This window comes from Lonchura striata, chromosome 6 (genome assembly GCF_050655825.1).
Source record: "Lonchura striata isolate lonStrDom1 chromosome 6, ASM5065582v1, whole genome shotgun sequence".
Taxonomy (NCBI): domain Eukaryota; kingdom Metazoa; phylum Chordata; class Aves; order Passeriformes; family Estrildidae; genus Lonchura; species Lonchura striata.
The window spans coordinates 1,808,292-1,826,479 of NC_140708.1; the positions used below are offsets into that span (position 1 = coordinate 1,808,292).

Sequence of the window (18,188 nt, forward strand, 5' to 3'; positions counted from 1 at the left end):
GGGTTTTTGAAACAGAGGGCTACACATTTTGAGCTGAGAGGGGGAGTGTGGGATGTGTTATCCTTCACCCAACATCTTAATGCAGCATTTCCTCTGTGAAGGAAAGTGTGAAAAGTGAAAATAAAGCTGTGATCCCTGTTTTTTCCTCTCCCTAGGGCTGGTGACTCCCTTTTACTCAGAGCTGCAGCAGACTGGCAGAGGAGCTCTCAGGTGTTGTTATCCATAGGGTAATGGGAATTTTCCTTCTCTGTATATGTGTGCAATGCTCGAGCCATGTTAGGGCAAGAATAGAGTTGTTTCAGAGAACCTATCCTAGGACTTCCTTGAAGTTCCTCTGAAAGAGTTTTCCAGAAGTCCTGCTTCTAGGAAAATTAACCTGGATGTAATGATAGAAGATGGGGAGGTAAGGACAAGGCATAGGGCCCTGAGAGAAGGTTGATTTATAGAAAAACTGTAAAAGCTCAAAAGACAAGTCTTCATCTGCAAGTGTGGAGAGAGTCATGGAGGGCTGGGAGCTGTTGGAAGGATGTGCCATGGGATTAGAGGGAGGGACAGCACCAAAAAGCATTTCAGAAGAGGTGGGAATGGCAGTCCCAGTTGTTAGCAAGGAACATTTCCTTATTAGTCTTGAAATGACACAGACCATCCTAACAACCAGTGGTCTTGAACAGGAGAGTTTAAGAGGAGCTGAAATTTGCCTGTCCTCACAGGAAATGAGGTTTGAATTGATCTGGATGGGAAGAGTTGTTTGCCAGATGGATTTGCCTCCCTGTGTGGTGTGCCAGTTGCTGTAAGTCAGTCTTCAAGAGCCTGTGGCTGATGAACAGCCTGTACATGTGTAGTCAGCAAGGATTTTTGGGGTGAGATCTTTTGGTCTGGACCCTAAACAACAGGACTGTTAGGGAGGAGAAAAGGAAAATGACAGTATTTGCTGAGTGCTTGCTCCCTAAATACTCTTAGGCACATTCTGGTGCAGCCAGAAGTAAACAGAAGGCATCTGCATGGGAGGTTATGGGTTTGCTATCCTTGGATCCTGTTTGAATACACTCTGTCCCAGAGTTGTTTTGCATTTCACCAGGGAGTCTTTTGTCTAAAGGGCATCGTTGCTACAGCAAAGTGGAGCTGTGCCTCCCCTGCTTTCTCCAGTGGATATCACATTTCATTACCCTGATGAGCCTGAGCCAATTCTCCCGGTCGTGTTAATTTGCCCACAAGCCAGCCTGTGTCACGTCCGCAAGAAGCCTGTGACATTTCCCAGCCTCCCCCATCCCTCCCGGTTCTGAAACCTCCAATAATAATGGCAGCCTTGTCCCTTTTTCTACTTCTTGCTTCTGAAAGGGAGGGGCAGAGACACCCCATTTCCTCAGCAGTCAGCCCTTGGGGGGTGAGTGTGGGAGGCATCCTCCCCCAGGGGTCTGTGCTCTGTTCTGGGGCTGCCAGGCCTCACTGCAGGATGGTCTGTACAGCCTCAGTTTTTGTAGTTTGGAGTTCACCAGGGGAAGAGTGGGATGGATGTTTGGCATTGTCCTAAGTTTTGGGCTGGTGTGTGTGGAGAAGTAGAGTGCTCCTATGCACTTAATGCCTTCAGACCTTTTTTCCACTCCCCAAAGCATGGGTGCATCCCTAAGGAAGGGGCCACATCTCATTGGATAGTTTGAAAAGCCAGGTGTCTGCTAAGGAAGGCAGGAGCCTCCCCTCAAATGGAAAATGTAAATATCCTCCCTTCAAATTATTATAATTTTGAAATTAAAGGGCTCTCAGGCAAAGATATGGGAGTAGGAATAACTGTTCTTTATTGGGGAAGAAAATAAAAAATGCAGTGTCCTGGTTTGAAAGCAAAACCAGTGAGAGACTCCAAGTCAGAAATACAATTTATTGGGAAAAGGGGAAAAGGACAAAAATACATGCAATAATACAAAGGGAATGGCTACTGACAAAGTCAGAATACAACCTGGCCAGCGTGCTGGTAGCAGTCCGAATTGGAGTAGCTGCAGTCCTCTTGGGATGGCAGATGTAGTTGCTGTGTCTTCTCAGAGAACCTGTGGAAAGGCTCCCCTCTGTGTGGAAATCTCCAGTTTTATCCAGGTGGGAATGCCTAGCTCCTCCCCTTGGGCAGAGCATCTCACAATGGGTCATTATGAGTCACAAGGTGTGTCCTTAATCACCTCCTCCTCCTGGAAGGTGTTATCTCTCAGGCATTGATGGGGCCATTAACAACAGATAAGGAAAACTGCCCCAAGGCAACTCCTACTCAGATGGGAATTGGAAAACGTTTTTTTTTAAAACTTGGACATGCAGTAATACAAAACAACACTGCCAGAGTCAGAGCAAGCCCTGGCCCCTATGTGTCAGGGTGGTGGCAGCAGCCCCATCCCAGGGTGGCTCAGCCCTCCTGCAGTGCCAGCTGTGCTTCTGCTGGAGCAGGATCCTGCACAAGGGGGGAGTTTTCCTCTGGAGTTCCAGGGCTGGGGGAGATGGGCCTGGGCTCCTCTGGGAATGCAGGGGGCAAAGGCTGCTGTGCTGTTCCCAGGTCAGATTGTATCCAGGTAGGAATGTTTGGCTCCTTCCCTGGGCGCAGCATCTCCCCATGGATGATGGAATTTTCTCAGCCAGGCAGGGACACTCAGTGGCCATGAACAGCAGAGATCTCCTGGAGGGGGATTTGTTGTGGGAGAGATTAAGAAAAACTGTCCAATGAACAGAAGATAACTGCCCACCTCTGACAGATGGGGATAGAACACACACCCAGCTACATCTTCCAACCTAAGACAACAGTAAATATTTTAAACCCCGGATCTAAATGCTGCCATTTCCTCTACAACTTGGCTGCAAGGCACTCATGAGGTTTTAAATTTAGTTGCATGGGGGCAGGTGAAAAGTAAACTACTGTGTGTTTCTGTGGCTCTGCTCCTTCACCACAGCTCCACTCTGATCCATGTTTTGTATTATGTCAGCAGTACACAAGAGTTCAGGCTGTTCTCCAAAATGTTTGTATCCAGAAGTGTGAACTGAGGTGGTCAGAGACTGAACAGGCTGCCCAGGTAATGGTCATGGCCCCAAACCTGCCAGAGTTCAAGGAGTACTGGGACAATGATCTAAGGCACAGGGTGGGATTGTTGGAGTGTCAATACAGGGCCAGGAGTTGGACTTGATAAACCCTGTGGGCACCTTCCAGCTCTGGATATTTTATGATTCTATCAGATGTGCTTCTGCATTTAACACAGAGAATATTAATGCATGTGGTTTTTTCCCTTTAAATAATGAAACTTCTGCTTTACCTAATGATACATGATGGTAATTTTGCTGTTCTACAAGGCTGAAGCTGAGCCATTGAAAAACCATCGGTACTTGTGTCATCCTAACCTTAAAGGACAGGTATTAATTTCTCAAGAAATCAAACAAGCTTTAACAGGACAGAGAAAATTAACTCCTGATTATTGGTAGTTTTGAGAGACATGAAGGAGCACTCTTTCAAAATACTTCTGTGCTTATTTCCCTTATCCAAGCATCCCAAAAAAGCAGTTCAACACTCTGCAAGGCTGCAGCTGTTCCTCCTGCTCTCCACTGGTTATTAGGCCTTTGGGATAACCTTGATTCTCCATATTCAGGTTTTTTAGAGGAAAGGTTAATGCACATTGGTCCATAAACCCCCCTCAGGAGGCACTGAGAGGCTTTGTATGGAGCACTTGAGAGCCTGGAGCATGTATGGGCAAGAGCACTTCCATGAGGAGAACTGATTGAAAGAGAGCTTCAGGATAAGTGTGTAAAGGGGCCTTTGAATGGGTTTGGCTGTAACACAAAGCTGCTTCTGGAGAGCTCTTTGGCAGAAGGAAAGAGACCCTCACAAAGAATTAGTTGTGTGTTGCATCAAAAGATGTGGGGTCAGGGATTGGGGTAAGTGGATCTTATTGTAAATGGATCAAAGAAATCTGAATACAGAGACTAGAGTGGAAGATAATGACAGGGAAGGGTCCTCACTAATGAAACATGAGGCTCAAAGCATTTAAAATGTGGTGAATAAGGTCCAGGAGCTTCCCTCAGCCCTAAACAACTAGGATAGTGAGTGCCTGAGGTACATCCACCCAGATGGAACTGGTGAAGAAGGAGAGGTCTGTACAGGTAGGAGTTTGCAGAGGATGCCTGGATACTCCTGGAGAAAAAGCTGGAATCTGCACAATGTGTGCACAGGTGGTGGGAGATGGCTGAATTACATGGGACAGGTCATAAATAGGCTGTGAAATGTTACAGGGACTGAAACAGAGATAGAGATGGGGCTTTGGAGCCCATCAATGGATCCTCTTGGATGCTGCTGACCCACCAAAACAGGGCTCCAGTTTGTACAGAAAAACCATGCTTTGAAGAGCCAGTGTCCACAAAGCACAAAGTTGACAGAAAAGTCCTGCAACCTTATTTGAATAAGGGGAGAGAGTCCACTGGGGCATATCCCTCACATCACTGGTGAGGTGTCTCTCTCTGTTTCACAGGACTCAGCCTCTTACCCTAAACTCCTGGCTGCATGTTGCTCTCTTCCTTTCCCCGTTGGCTGAGGTAGGAGGAAGGTGCAGCCTTCCTGAACTGCTCATCACACCTTCCCTCCCTTGAACATGTTATTTTCCCCCAGAATTAAAAGTTCAGGCTGTCTGGGTTCTGCAGATCCACCAGATGTTCAGACTGTCTGGGTCTGCAGTCAACCTGTGTGGGCCCAATTCTCCCAATGACTCTGAACTTCGGGGGTCAGTCTGTAACAAAGCCGTGGGGCTTGAGGTGGGTACTGATGTAAATCCCATTTTGAATGCATTAAAACCCATTTATCCGAAAGACCCTTACCCATGGAGTTGTTTGTAAGGACATCAGCACCCATCTTTCAAATTCAACCTCCAATCTCCAGGCCAGAACCACCTATGATGCTTTAAAGGCTTTAGATGTCCTTGAGCAAAGCCACCAAGGAGGAAACAATAACTGAGGAGGATTTTAGGGTGTCCTGAGCTCAGCCACCTTCTGAGGTATTTGCTTCTCCCTCCAGGAGCCTGCAATCCCAACCTCACACCAGCTGCAGAACCTCTGGGGACATCAGCATTCCTTCCTGGGAAAACTAGGACCTACCTCAGCCTAAGCAGAGAGGGGTGACCTCCACGTGCTCCACGCCTGGCCAGAAGCTGCTGTGGTGAGTGATTTCTAATCCAAAGAGAATTTTTGCCTCCCAGCATCTCTCAGAGACATTTTCCTTTGCCCCAAAAGGCTTCTTGCCTTCTTGAGTCATGCTTGAAGCGGTGCTTGTTAAATAAGTGCCGCTGAGCTCTGCTTTAAACAAATGAAGTTGATTTACCAGGGCTGTAGGATGGCCAGGTATCTGTGTTATTTAAGAGTATTGGCACTTCGAAGGCTGAGCACTAAAAGCACTTCATTTTTATTTCAACTCTTAATTGAAAATCAGCTGGTTAGTCTTGTTCTCCTTCCCTGCTCCCATCCCCATGATGGGATAAGGGCCGTTAATGCGACACAACGTGTTTGTCAAAAAGTGGCACCAGCCCAGGCTTTCACTTGTGGTTTATTAGTTTAATTACCCAGGGTCTTGCAAAGACTTCTCAGTGAGGCAGAAATGAGAGACTTATGTTTCTTGGGCCAGATCCTTACATTGTGTTAAGCCACCTGGTGAGGGCACCAAGGTAAAAATGTGGCTCCTGTGATTAACCTTGACTGAATTCAATAATACCTTGGAGTCACATAATTGCTGACCTTGTGCTTTGCTACCTTCTCATCTTTCTAACTTGTCTTTTCTTCCTGCCTTTGCAGTAACAGGCAGAAGTGTTAAAAAAACCCCAACCCTCCTGGCTGCCTTGTGGGAGAGAGCTCCTCTACTTGCAGTGATTCTTGAATTTTCTTTTTTTACTTTTGGTATATTTCTTGCTTTTTGTGTTTTTCTGGCATTTGTGCACAGAAACACGTGCATGAGACTAGCTGCTTGGAGGTGTCCTTGTAATTTTTTTTTAAATTATGAATTTGTGTGATGATTTGTGTGCTGAATACTGCCAGTCATCAAGATAATTCAACATTTGTTCACACTACAAGAAGTTCTTCCTATGTACCATTTTAGGAGATGGTCGTGACATTTTCTGTAACAAAGGCAGGGCTGTAGCTGGGATGTCCACAAAGAAAAGTCCAGCTGCTTCCTGGGCTTCTCTCCAGTGATTTGCTATTCTTTGTGGATGTTTTGGTGGGGTTTTTGGTTGTTGTGCTTTTTTTGTTGTTGTTGTTTTATTTTTGGGTTGTTTGGTTTTCTCTGGTCAACCAGACCAGAGCACCAAGTGCCACAAACTGTTTGTTGAACACATCCAGCACCTCGCTGGGCAGCCCCTTCCATTGTCTAACAACCTTTTCTGTGAAGAAATTCTCCCTGATGTCCAGCCTGAACCTCCCCTGGCACAGTTTGAGGCCAGATACCTCTTCTTGGCTAGGAATTCTGAAGCAGAAATATGTACTCCAGGACCTAAGCAAGTAAAATGCATGGAAAATACCTTGCTCATCCCAACATCCAGCACTAGAACAACCTCTCTTTGTGAGGCTTTCACCCAGAAACACCAGCAAGTGTAAAATTTAGTAAATGCATCCCTCTGGCTTTTTTGGTTGTTGTTTGTTTTGTTTAATCTGGAGCATGTTGAACTGCCAGCTGTCCTGTTTATGGTGTAATTTAAGATATTTAAGATGCTGATTGGAGGTGCAGCATACTTAGGTGAGAGTTGGTGGCTACCCAAAACATTTTCTCCTGGTGGAATTTGTAGTCGGGTGGATTTGTTGAGGATTATCTCCTCTAGAAGGAGATTTAATCTCCCAGCTAACATTCAGTTGGCCTGGGGAGTGCATCACAGGTTCCATTTCTCTGGGACTTTGGGAAAAAAGTGCTTACCAAATGGGATGTTTATGTTTCATTAGGAGTGGGTTTACCCAAGAATGTATCAATACAGAATTTTCTCTCTGCAGGTCAAGAGGAAATGTACATGTATTTTTAGAAACACAGACAGTGAAACCATTAAATTAATTTGCATTTGCTTTAAAAAAAGTGCTTCTTGCCTTTAGAGAATGATAATGGCACTAGATTAGTGCATCCAGGAGTGCCGTTGTGAGTGGCAGCTGGAGAATGAGAGCTTGATGGAATCTAAAATGAAAGAAAAATGTTTGCAATCAGTTTTGTGCTTCGTTCTCCTCTTACCCCAGCTACCTGAGATGTTCAACACATAATTCTACAGTTATGTGGTGTATTTTTTTTTTTTTTTTAAGGCAAGGTATTGTAAGTCTTCTGTAAGAAACTCTCAAGATGCTATTTTCATGCAAATAGCTTTGTGCGCTAAATTGAGGAACTTAAGAACCTCAGAAAATACAGGAAATGTGAGCAGAATGCCTTCGAAATGTAAAAGTTTTCCTGGGAGTTGTCAACAGCTCTTTAAGAAGTCTATTGCCTGCACCTTTCAGCAGCTTTTCTTTGTGATTGCCGGGTGAAAACACCCCCCAACAATTACTGAAGTGAAAAGATTGTAAGTAGCTTGTTGCACTGAGAAACAGCTCTGGAGAGCGATAAAGGAACCACGTTCTGCACTTCGCCTTTGTGGCTCTGGTGAAAATCGAGACAACAAAGCCCCACTTCTTTTTCTATTCCCCACATTCAAAGTAGGAGAATGCCCAGGTTTCCTGATGGCTTTTCCTTAAGGTTCCTTTGGCACCTTCTAGGACGTGTCCTCCCGTCTGCACCTTTCCTGCAGCAGCGACCGTGGTGGAAGAAAACCGAATTTCCTGGTGGAGGGATCTTTATTGCTCCTAGGGAAGATGAGTGCACAAGCCGTGATTCCCCAGGGCCAAAAGCATCCTCTTGAAATTGAGTGGGGCACGAATAAAGCGACTGGCTTTTCCCCACCGCCAAGATGAGCACTTTCTACTTCACTGCTGCGGATGATTAAGGAAAACAATTGAGCTCCGACAATGTGCATTGACATTTCCAAATGAAAAAGGAATGAAGAACAGATTCTGGGAGTCTCGCCATTGACGAGAATGGATTTCCCTGGATGGCAGCCTTTCTAAAAGTCCGATTCTCTGTGTGTGTATATATATATATATATATATATATGTATATATATATATGTATAAAAAAGTATTTATTTACTATATATATAGACAATATAAGATTATAATACATTATACTATATTATATAGTATATAATACCACAACATATAATAATACTATAATATATTAAGTCTTAAATTTTAATTTTTTTATTTTAAATGCTGCCTAGAACAGGTAATCCCATCAGGGGAGTTCAGGGGGTAATCTGGGGCATAAAAATGACTCTACACTCACGAAAGGCAAATAAGAAAAACGCTTGAGTGAGTGACGACAATGAGGGGAGGGGCAGCTGGGTTAATGCTGATAAATGAATATTTGACGTTTAAGTTCAAGTTCTATTTGCTTGCAAATGAAAACAATGCTGTCAACACTGCAGATGGGCCGTGCAGTTTTTTAATTTATCTTTTCCCGCCAAAGGTTAATTCTTCTTTGATTTAGAAGGTAAAAAGAAAGTGAGAAACGTTGACTTTAAATGATAGGCAAACACAGAGAGGGGCTCGCTGCATATCCTGAGTACAGCCTGTTATAAATTGTGACACGGCAATTTGAAGTGTCTTAATCCAATAAAGCAATTTTATTGAAAATAGCAAGCGAGTAAGGCAGGCAAAGCACAGCGCTGGGCGGCCGGGGAGTCTCCTGCTCCACCAACGGCGCGCAAAAATGTTCTGTCCCAACCTTCCTTTTATCCCCCCCCTTCTCCTTGCAGGCGTGACTCTCCAGATGTAGTCTGAGTCTGGTCGTTGTGATAGCTTCTAAGTCTCTTCTTTTGAGATACAGCGAGCAGACCAGATACACACACCCAGGGCTCTAATCTCAACCTCCTTATCACCTTGTAAGCAAATAAGCATTTCAAAGACACACTAGTACATTCTTATGCAAACCAAGGTAAGCGAGTATATCACAGTGAACAAATTATTTTCCACTTATCTTACAGCCCTGCTCCAGCAGCTGGCAGGGCCTGGAGGTGTCTAGGATACCTGGGCAGGGAAGGATGAGTTTGCCAGGCCGGTTTCCTAGAGGAATTTTTTGCTCCTTGTGATGCTCACTTCCAGCCCCGAGGTTTAAACAGGGTGTTTACAGGCACATCTTTTTATAGGCAGCATGGGATAGGTAATTTTATGTGAAAAATCTATTTAGTCCCCTGATGGAAGAAGTAAACTTAGGTGAGACTCGTTCTCCCGTGAATCCTTGGCATGCCATTAAAAAAAACCTGTTGCAGCTCTCCAAAATATTAGCTGTAAAACTTGTTCCTTGTTAAAGTTACAATCAGAAGGTGTAATAAAGGGATTATTCAGGCATGCATTACCATGGAACGTTCATCTCTGGGCACTCGGATTTTGAGTCTGCAGTAGCACCGTGCATTGCCTGGTAAATCTCGTGGTGGCTGCTGGGGTAGAAAACACAAACCCTCCTTTAAATAATGCATCCCTACCCTGCTGTGCCTCTCCTCTGGTTCAAAGACAGCCCCCCTTTAAAGCTGAATCAATAGTTTTATCGTTGCTCACGGGCAAAAGGTACTGATCCCAAAAAAAAACACACAGGAAAACTGGGATGGAAAAGTTGAGCACTGGATGGAACTGCCCCTTCTCCTCTGCTCCTGCTGGTTTTAATTGATCCTTGATGGTGGTGTGTGCTTATCTGGGAGGGTTGACAGGAGTCTGTTCTGGCTGAGCCCCCACCTCTGCCCAGCCCATCCACAGGGAAACCAAGCTCTTGGTGGTGAAGCTGTGCTGGAGCAGAGCAGGGAACCGGGTAGATCTGCTGCACAGATAACACTGAAATACCTGCTTTTTAAAAATTGTGCACATTTGAAGGTTTGGGATGTGTTTTCCCCTGGAATCTAATAAGTTTGAGGTTTTTTTCTGTACTAAAGGCCTTTTTTGTTCTTTGGATGTTTGGTTGGATTTCTTTCCCCAAGTGGCTCTCTCAGAACTGTTTCTGTCCGTGCAAAATGCCTTTTGGCTTCTTTTTGTGTTATCTGTGACCTGTTGATTTGGCTCCTGGAACACCAAAGGGTGTGGGACATGGCTCAGTGCAGCAAATGAAAGGTGGATCTGTTATAAAAGGTGTTGAGAGACCTGAGCTGGTGCTTTCTCAAAATGCCATTAATGTTGTTTTCCAGAGCAGAGTCCCACTGATCCCAGCACAATGGGAGAAGTCCCTCCTGGGGGAAAGCACTGGGAAATCGTGGACTCATGGAATGGTTTGGGTTGGAGGGGCTTTAAAACTCATCCCATCCCACCCCTGCCATGAGCAGGGACACCTTCCACTAAACCAGGCTGCTCAGAGGTCCAAGCTGGGAAGGTATGAAACACAAGCTGCTGGAATCTGTTCTTGTATCCGTGCTGATGCTCCCTATTGGCTTTTCAAAGGTGTTTGGAGGTGTCTGTCCAACAGGAATGGTTTGGCACAGGTTCATGGGTGAAATTTAAGCCATTTTATTTTCCATGGGTACTGTTTTTTCTAGACCCTGCTTGGCCTTTTGTGATGAGACTGCATTAATCCTGGCTTGGTAGATGGAATTTCATTATTTCAATGGGATGATATAAATCTGTTGGTGTTTAGTCTGTCCCTGTGTGTTAATGGTGCATTATTTGTTATATTTGTTTTATTTGTTATATTTCCTATATTTGTTATTGCTACCATCTCTTTCTCTCCAAAACCCCTGCAAAGCCAGTCTGGGGAAAAAGTCTCATTTCCACCTCTGAATCACCAGTATTCTCTGGAGTCTCTTACAAGCCTCAATTTAGATTTTAAACCTGGCAAAAAAGATCTAGTTTAGGATGCTGTTGGTTTTGCTGAGTGTGTGCTACCCCACCAAATATTTTTCTTTGTCAGTCCAGCTGCCACTTTAGATCTCCAAGTCCATATTTGTGCTGCTTTTCTGCTTGAAGAGAGATGCAAAAAAACCCAGCCTGTAATAGCCAGGGCTGTGAGGCATTTCCAGCCTTTGAATAAGTTGTACAGGATTTTTTATTTTCATTTTTTATTTTTTTTTTGCTTTTTTTCCTCCCCCATGATTGCTGTCTGCATAGGTAAAGCCCAGCAGAGCAAATGCTGATAATTCAGCTACAATGAAGCTGAATTATTTGAATTATAGACCAGGATTTAGGTCTTGTATTCTCAACTGTGGGGAGGAAAGGAGGCATTCAGAACAGCTTTGCCATGGATTGATAGGGAGATGGGAGCAGAAGGAGAAAGATGAGGGGTTTTCTTGGAAGCTTGGTGCAGGATTTTTATGCATGGCTTCCTGGCTATCTGCACAGGTATTTTATATAAATTGGACATTGCCATCTTTATAGAACTGTTACAGATGTGTTCTCACCTCAAGGTCACGCTTTTCCTTGTTCCCTGTGTGAGGTTCTCTCTATGCCTTGCACTTGCTCTGGGACTGGTGATCCATGCTGGCAACTCTCCTGTCTCTCACCCTTCTTTTCCTGCAGGGATTTCTCCTGTGAGCCATAACGTGCTCATGAATTTCCTGGCTGTGATTGCTGCTGTGTAGATAACATTGAAATACCTGCTTTTTAAAAATTGTGCAGATTTGAAGGTTTGGTGCTTTCCCCTGGAATTGAATAAGTTTGAGGGTTTTTTCTGTAGATGTGAAAGTACTAAAGGCCTTATTTGTACCTCTTCATTGTGTTCCCCTTTTTTAGGGGTTGGATTCAGTCTAGGAGCTCTTTCCAACCCAAATGATTCTGTAGAATGGGTTACTTGAGAAACGAGATGCATTTCTACTTCTTTTAGCCTGAGCTTCATGCCCAAATCATGTTAGGTTTCTTGAAGCATCACAAAGACTTAATTGACCTCCCACCCCTCCAAAACCTCTAATTAAAGGGGTGAATAATTTTGCAAGGACATACCAATTTTGATTCCCCAATCTAGAGGAGTTAATGTTTTAATACAATTTGTATCATGCATGTTCCCTTCTGTTAACTGAGATTTCATTTTGCCATTGCTCTCTAATACTCCTGTAGAATCCAACTCCAGCAAATGTTCCTCCTGGAAACTTCAGCTGTGTGGAGAGATGGAACATAGGGAGGGCATGGGCTGGAGCAGGAAATTCATAGAGGTTGCTGGATTCAGCATTTGCCTGTGGGATTATGCTAAGAAACCCAATCCTCTTGACTTTTCAAGCTATTCGATGGTATTTTTATACAACCCCCAGGCACACCACCTTCCCTGCTTTCCTCATCTGCAGCCTGTTCCTCCCCACCAACCTCAGCTTCCCTCACTGCCCAGAGCAACAACAACCTTTCCCATCTAACTTTGAAGGCTTTCTCACCCACGGGAATGCCTGCAGGTGGAGCTGGAATGCCATCCTGCTGCTGGAATCAGTGATGAGCCAGGCTGCCTCTGCTTCCCTGTTGTTCTTGGTCCTCTCCTTGCTCTCCATGTGCCTGTGTTTGGCCACCTCTGGATCAGGAGACTGCAATGTCCAAGGAGGTTGTGCAGCAGCTGGGTTCATCCTCATTTTATTCTGACAGGAGGGAATCTCATTCCATTTCTTGTTCCCTAAGGATTTGTGATGAGAAACACGGTCTTAGAGCAGGAAACAGTTTGTTCCTGGGTTCAGCTATTTGGTATTATCCATGATGAGCTTTTCTTTGTACTGATTTATCTGGAAAGGCCTCTGGGCATTCCCAGATGCTGGACAGCCAGAGGGGATGTGAGAATGAGAAATTCCATGCTGTTGGTACCTAATTTTCCTGCTGACTATTTTCTGCAGGTGGCTGTTTCCTTTAAGCCTCAAGCTGGGAATGTGGACCCCTGGTCTGGCTCCCACTGCAGCTCCACTGTCCTGTTCAATCCTACCAGCAGAGTGTCTCCCAGGATGAGAAATAGCTGCTAAAGCACAGGAGAGCTCTAAAAGGTTGGGATCATGCCCCAAACATCAACAAATTGATCTTTACAGGGTTCCTGCTGTGAGCACAGTTTAAAAAAAACAGGATGAGAGGAACGAGACAGGCTGGTTTTGCATCAGATGACAGAAATGAATTGCAGGGGAGCTTGGGGAACTTTCACTGCAAGCTGTTGGGAAACTCTGGTGTGTCCACTCTGGAAAGGCTGTCTGGAAGGCAAAGCACAGTTATAATGGGAGTGTTGAACGATGGGATGTTCCAAATGGAGTCTGCTCTGTGCCTGCCCCCATTCACCTGCTGCAGATGGTGAAGGGGTCCTAGATGTCATGGAATCCCAGAATGGTTTGGGTTGGAAAGGACCTTAAATCTCACCTTGTTCATACCCCTGCCAGGGACAGGGACACTTCCCTCTAGACCAGGCTGCTCCAAGCCCCATCCAACTTGTCCTTGAACATTTCCAGGGATGTGGCATCCGCAGCTTCCCTGGGCAAGATGTGGGTGGGTACAGCTCTTCATGTGTCCCCCTTAACGGGCCACTCTTCTTGGGGCTGTGTCAGCAACCTCACAGCCAAAAGGTAAGAGTGGGAATACTTAATCTGCCTGATGAAGATGAGTGCTGCCCTGGTGAAATGTGGCCCTCAGCCCCTGTATCTGCAGTGCCCACTGCCTGTGCTGAGTTCCCTGGAGGGGCTCCAGTGAGGGGCAGGATCCTGAGAAAGAGTCTGCACCCACGTCTTGCTCCCTCCAGTCTAGGGCATTTTGCAGCTTCAGGGCTTCCTGAGTTGAAAGTTAATCTGTAACTTTATATTTAATAGTCCTTGATGGGCTTTTGCCAGATTGCTCAAGCCTTTTGTGTTCTGGGCCCTTCGTGTGCCCTGTTGTAAAGGATTCAAGCCTGGTGTGACAGAGCTGGAGGCTGTTTCAGTAATGCTTCAAAGTATTTGTTTTTCCTGGTACGTTGAATTTTTGCTTTTATTTCTGAGGCCTCTGGCATCCCCTGACCTTTCACTGCAGGAGGTGCATCTTGCTGCCTTGCTTTGGCTGTCTTTTTTTTCCTCTCTCTGAATATCTTTTGAGAATGTGGTCTGCTGTCATGCAGGCTATCAGGCCAGGGCTGGGGGAGCTGCTGTGTGACCTGTTGAGTTTGTGCTGGGGTTTGGTGCAAGTCCTACAGACTCTGCTTCAAAAAAAAGTGTGTTTTCAGCTCTGCCCAAAAAGCAGTGCTCAGCTCAAACTAAGCCAACCAGTGTGCTTCCTCCTTCCTTCCTGCTCTGCTTTCCCTGTTAATATCTGCTGGAAGAGCTCATGTCTTTCCCATCTCAACATTGACCGTGTCCCTTGTGCAGAGCTGATGTTTTCACACTTCCCTCTTCTCTGGGTGTTTTCTCTTTCTTAATCTTTTATTTTTTTTCTTACTGCAGGTTATTTTAGCACAGTAAACATTTTTTTGACAGTAAGTGACAAGAATAATTCCTTTTCCTGTCCTGATCCCAGTTTGTTATTTAAGAGGAGAAGATGATTAAATCCAGCAGGGCTGATTTGAATTCTGTGTTGGCAGGAAGGGGGTGGCTGATGGGGGTCTATCAAGACGCAGAGTTTGCCTTCTTCAGCATCTTGGGAGAAACAGCCATGCCAGCTGCTTAAAACATCTGGTTTGGGTGGTTCCCTCCACTCCCCAGCTCTGCTTTTCTTTCTTTTTCTTTTCTTCTGGAGAGTTCAGCCTTGCTGACTCTGAATGTTGGCTCTGGTGGGGTGGCAGCTTGGTTTCTGCTGTTCCACTTGAGCACCACAGCCTGGTGAGGTTGCTGGCTTGGAGTCCAAGCAAGGGCCAGCCAGAGCAGTGAAACCACCATCTGCTCCCAGCTTTCTGCAGGAGAAGTTCTCACAGTTCTGGGGCTCTGTGTGCCCGAGGCCTGTCTGTGGCTGTGTGAAGCCAGCAGGGAGCAGGGAGGGCCCCTCTGTGCAAAGGGAGAAGTGTTTTCCTAACCTCGGTGGCATGGAAACATGAGAGAGAGAGCGAGAGAAGCCCCAGTAGAGTTAATTAAGTGCTGCATTTAAGAGGGGGAATCGAATGGAATCGCTTTGCATTTATTGGAGTTAGCTTTTCCTGCTCTCAGCGCTTGGAGGAGGGTTGAGTACCTGTGCAGCCGGGAGCAGTGCATTAGTGTGGATTTGGCTGAGAGTTTGAGAGGAGTTTTGAGCTCTCCGAGCAGTGGATTTGCTCACCAGCAAGCCCCGAGCCTGTCTGATGAAGGCGGAGTGCTGTAAGTCCTGCCAGGAAGACGCAGGGATGAGCATCCCCTCCTTTCTATCCCCTTTCCCATCCTGTTGACCAGAAGATGTGTCTATAAACCCAGTACCTTCTGGAGACTGAACTCACCCAGCTCTGCACCTGTGCAGTGAGTCCTGTGCTCAGGTCTTGCTGTGCTGTTTCCCAGTGGAGCTCAGCCTGGCTTATTAAGCAGGGGCTGAATCCCAGAATTATTTAGATTGGAAGAGCCCCCCAAGATCATTGAGTCCAACCTTGGTGCCCAATGCCCACCTTGTCAACCAGCCCAGAGCACTGTGCCACGTCCAGCCAGCCCTTCCCTGGACACTTTCAGGGATGGGGACTCCACCACCTCCCTGGGCAGTCCATTCCAAAGCTTGACACCCCTTTCCATGGAGAAATTCCTGCTGCTGTCCAAGCTGAGCCTCCCCTGGCCCAGCTGGAGGCCATTTCCCCTTGTCCTGTCCCTGTTCCCTGGCAACAGAGCCTGACCCCCCCCTGCTGTCCCCTCCTGGCAGGAGCTGTGCAGAGCCACAAGGTCCCCCTGAGCCTCCTTTTCTCCAGGCTGAGCCCCTTCCCAGCTCCCTCAGCCACACCTGGGGCTCCAGCCCCTTCCCCAGCTTCCCTGGACATGCTCTGGCCCCTCAGTATCTTTCTTCTGAGGGTCCCAGACCTGGACACAGCATTTAAGATGAATATAAAACCCATAAACAACCAAAATGTAACCCAGGCAGCATCCTGTGCTGATAGGGTGGCCCAGCTCAGCGCTGGACTCTCCATGCATGCTGAGTTCAGACACACCCTCCAGGCTGAGGCTCAGCCATCAGAGGGGTTAGGAACCCTCTACTTGGAATAATCAGCAACATTTGCTGTGCTCTGGATGCCATCGAGTCTGGAAAATTCAAACTAATCTTGTTTGGTGTCTGCCTGCCCCTTGCTGGAGGGGAATTCTATTCTGCTGAGCATTGTGCTGTGCCAAAAAGAGCAGGTCCATGTCAGAGGCAGAGTCAGCTCCTCCTCTCAGCATGGAAATGGAGCTCCTGGACTCACCTGGCCTCGCCCTCCACTGCCAATATTTCAGTGGGATAGGTTATCTCATGGTATTTTGGCCATAGAGGATGACTTGCAATATTTCAGGTTTTCCTGGGCTGTCCTTTCACCTGCCTGTCTTTTCCCTTCACCCTCCTGTGCTTCTGATGCCTGACTTTATTATGTTTGCTATTTCTAACCCTTTTTTTGGTCCCTGTCAGAGCCTGATTTCTGCTGGGGCGAAGATGGAAAAGGTCAGGCTCTCACCAGTGAAGCTTATTTCATCTGTTTGCTGCATCTTTGGACAAACTTGCATGTATGTTGCAAGTACGATCTACCAGGAGCCTCCTGGGCACATGGGCCCCATGGTTGTTTATTTACCTCTCCTCTGTTTTTCTTCCCTCCCACCTGATCCAGAATTCCCAGTCTTACCTCTCCTGCAAGACACAAAAGCTTAGTGGACTGCAAACAGTAAATAAAGCTGACATTTTCAGCAGTCAGTCTGATACAAGAGGATGGGGATGCAGCAGCACTTTTTCGGGCTTGTTTGCACTCCTTTATTTAAAGTCTCTTTTAATCAGGAGCTAATAACAAGTTTTGGTCACGAGAGCTGATGAACAGGGAAAAAAAAATACCCACCAGTTTGCATTCAAAATAATGCAAACCATTATAAATAGGGAGATCTGCAAAGATATAATCAAGCTAAATTACTCGTTGCTCTCACCAGAGATGATTTCTTGCCTCTATCTGGGCTGGGCTGTTGTCTGACTTTAGGGATGATGTGTTCTTTCTTTATTCCAGTTATAAACCTTTGCAGCAGCAGCAGCTGGAGGCTGCAAGAGTGGGTTTTTCCTCTGGGTTTTGTGCAGATCAAGCAAATATTCTGGTGGCTTGCATATTGCTGTCCAAACTGTGGCAGGAAAATTGTCCTACAGGTCTCTGCCACTTTCCTCCTGCAGCTGAGCTGACCCCTTCAGATGGAGCTGTCTCGTCCAGGACTCTGCTGCAGGCAGACAAGGAGGAGTCCTGCAACAGGTCACAGCAGCAGGCTGCCAGGAAAGCAGCTTGGGAAGAGAGGACTGTGTCTGCCTGCAGATGGTGTGCAATAAGCTCTGGATTTTAGTGACTCTGTGCAATTTATCCCATTGGAAGTAGCTGAGCCTGGAGAGAACCAGGAGCTGATGCTGAAGTTTCCAAACAAATCATGATGTGTTTAATACTTGGGTGGTTTTTGGTCCTAATTTTCTTCAACTGTGTTGTACATGAATGCAACATAAAAGCTGTGCACTTTTCCATGCTTTACTTGAACTAGTATGTGGAAACATGGAATGGTTTGGGTTGGGAAGGACATTAAAACTCAGCCAGTCCCATCCCCCTGCCATGGGCAGGGACACTTCCACTAGCCCAGCTTGTTCCCAGTCCTATTCAGCCTGGCCCTGGACAGTGCCAGGGATCCAGGGGCAGCCACAGCTGCTCTGGGCACCCTGTGCCAGGGCCTGCCCACCCTCAGAGGGAAGAGTTTTTTCTCAATATCTCATCTACACCTTCCCTCCTTCAGCTTTTCCCCTTGTTCTATCACTCTATGCCTTTGGGAAAAGTCTCTCTACTTGGTTTATTGTGGAGACAGCTCTTAAAAAGCTGGGTAGCAGTATTCTGGTCTTCTGATTTTTCTATTAAATTATTTAAAATATTTTAAAAATAATAATTTGCTTGGTTGTTTCTTCACTGGGCAGCTCTCTGAGAAGTGTAGGTGGCTTCAGTTTCTGCTTGGCAGTGAAGCTTGCCATGGAAATACCACAGCCTGAAAAACTTCATGGTTATGGAAGGCAAATGTGGCTTTATGATATCATTCTTGTCCCCAAAACACAGCCTTTAGCTCAAATATTCTGCATGTCTCTCTTAAAGCTTTTTCCCC

The 18,188-nt window shown here is 46.0% G+C and overlaps 1 protein-coding gene across 4 annotated transcripts in view; it reads left to right on the forward strand.

The window, feature by feature from the left end:
* The window catches only part of LOC144246640 (uncharacterized), a 222,033-nt gene that overhangs the window by 17,543 nt on the left and 186,302 nt on the right, over positions 1-18,188 (forward strand). Inside the window, exons 2-3 of one of the 4 annotated variants that reach the window (XM_085583766.1) lie at positions 156-227; positions 5,024-5,164. Coding sequence is in view for 2 of the 4 variants with exons in the window: in XM_085583764.1 (XP_085439890.1) it covers positions 10,155-10,417 (263 nt within the window). In the remaining 2 variants the exon portion in view is untranslated. The other 3 variants (XM_085583764.1, XM_085583767.1, XM_085583765.1) reach the window with 3 other exon arrangements.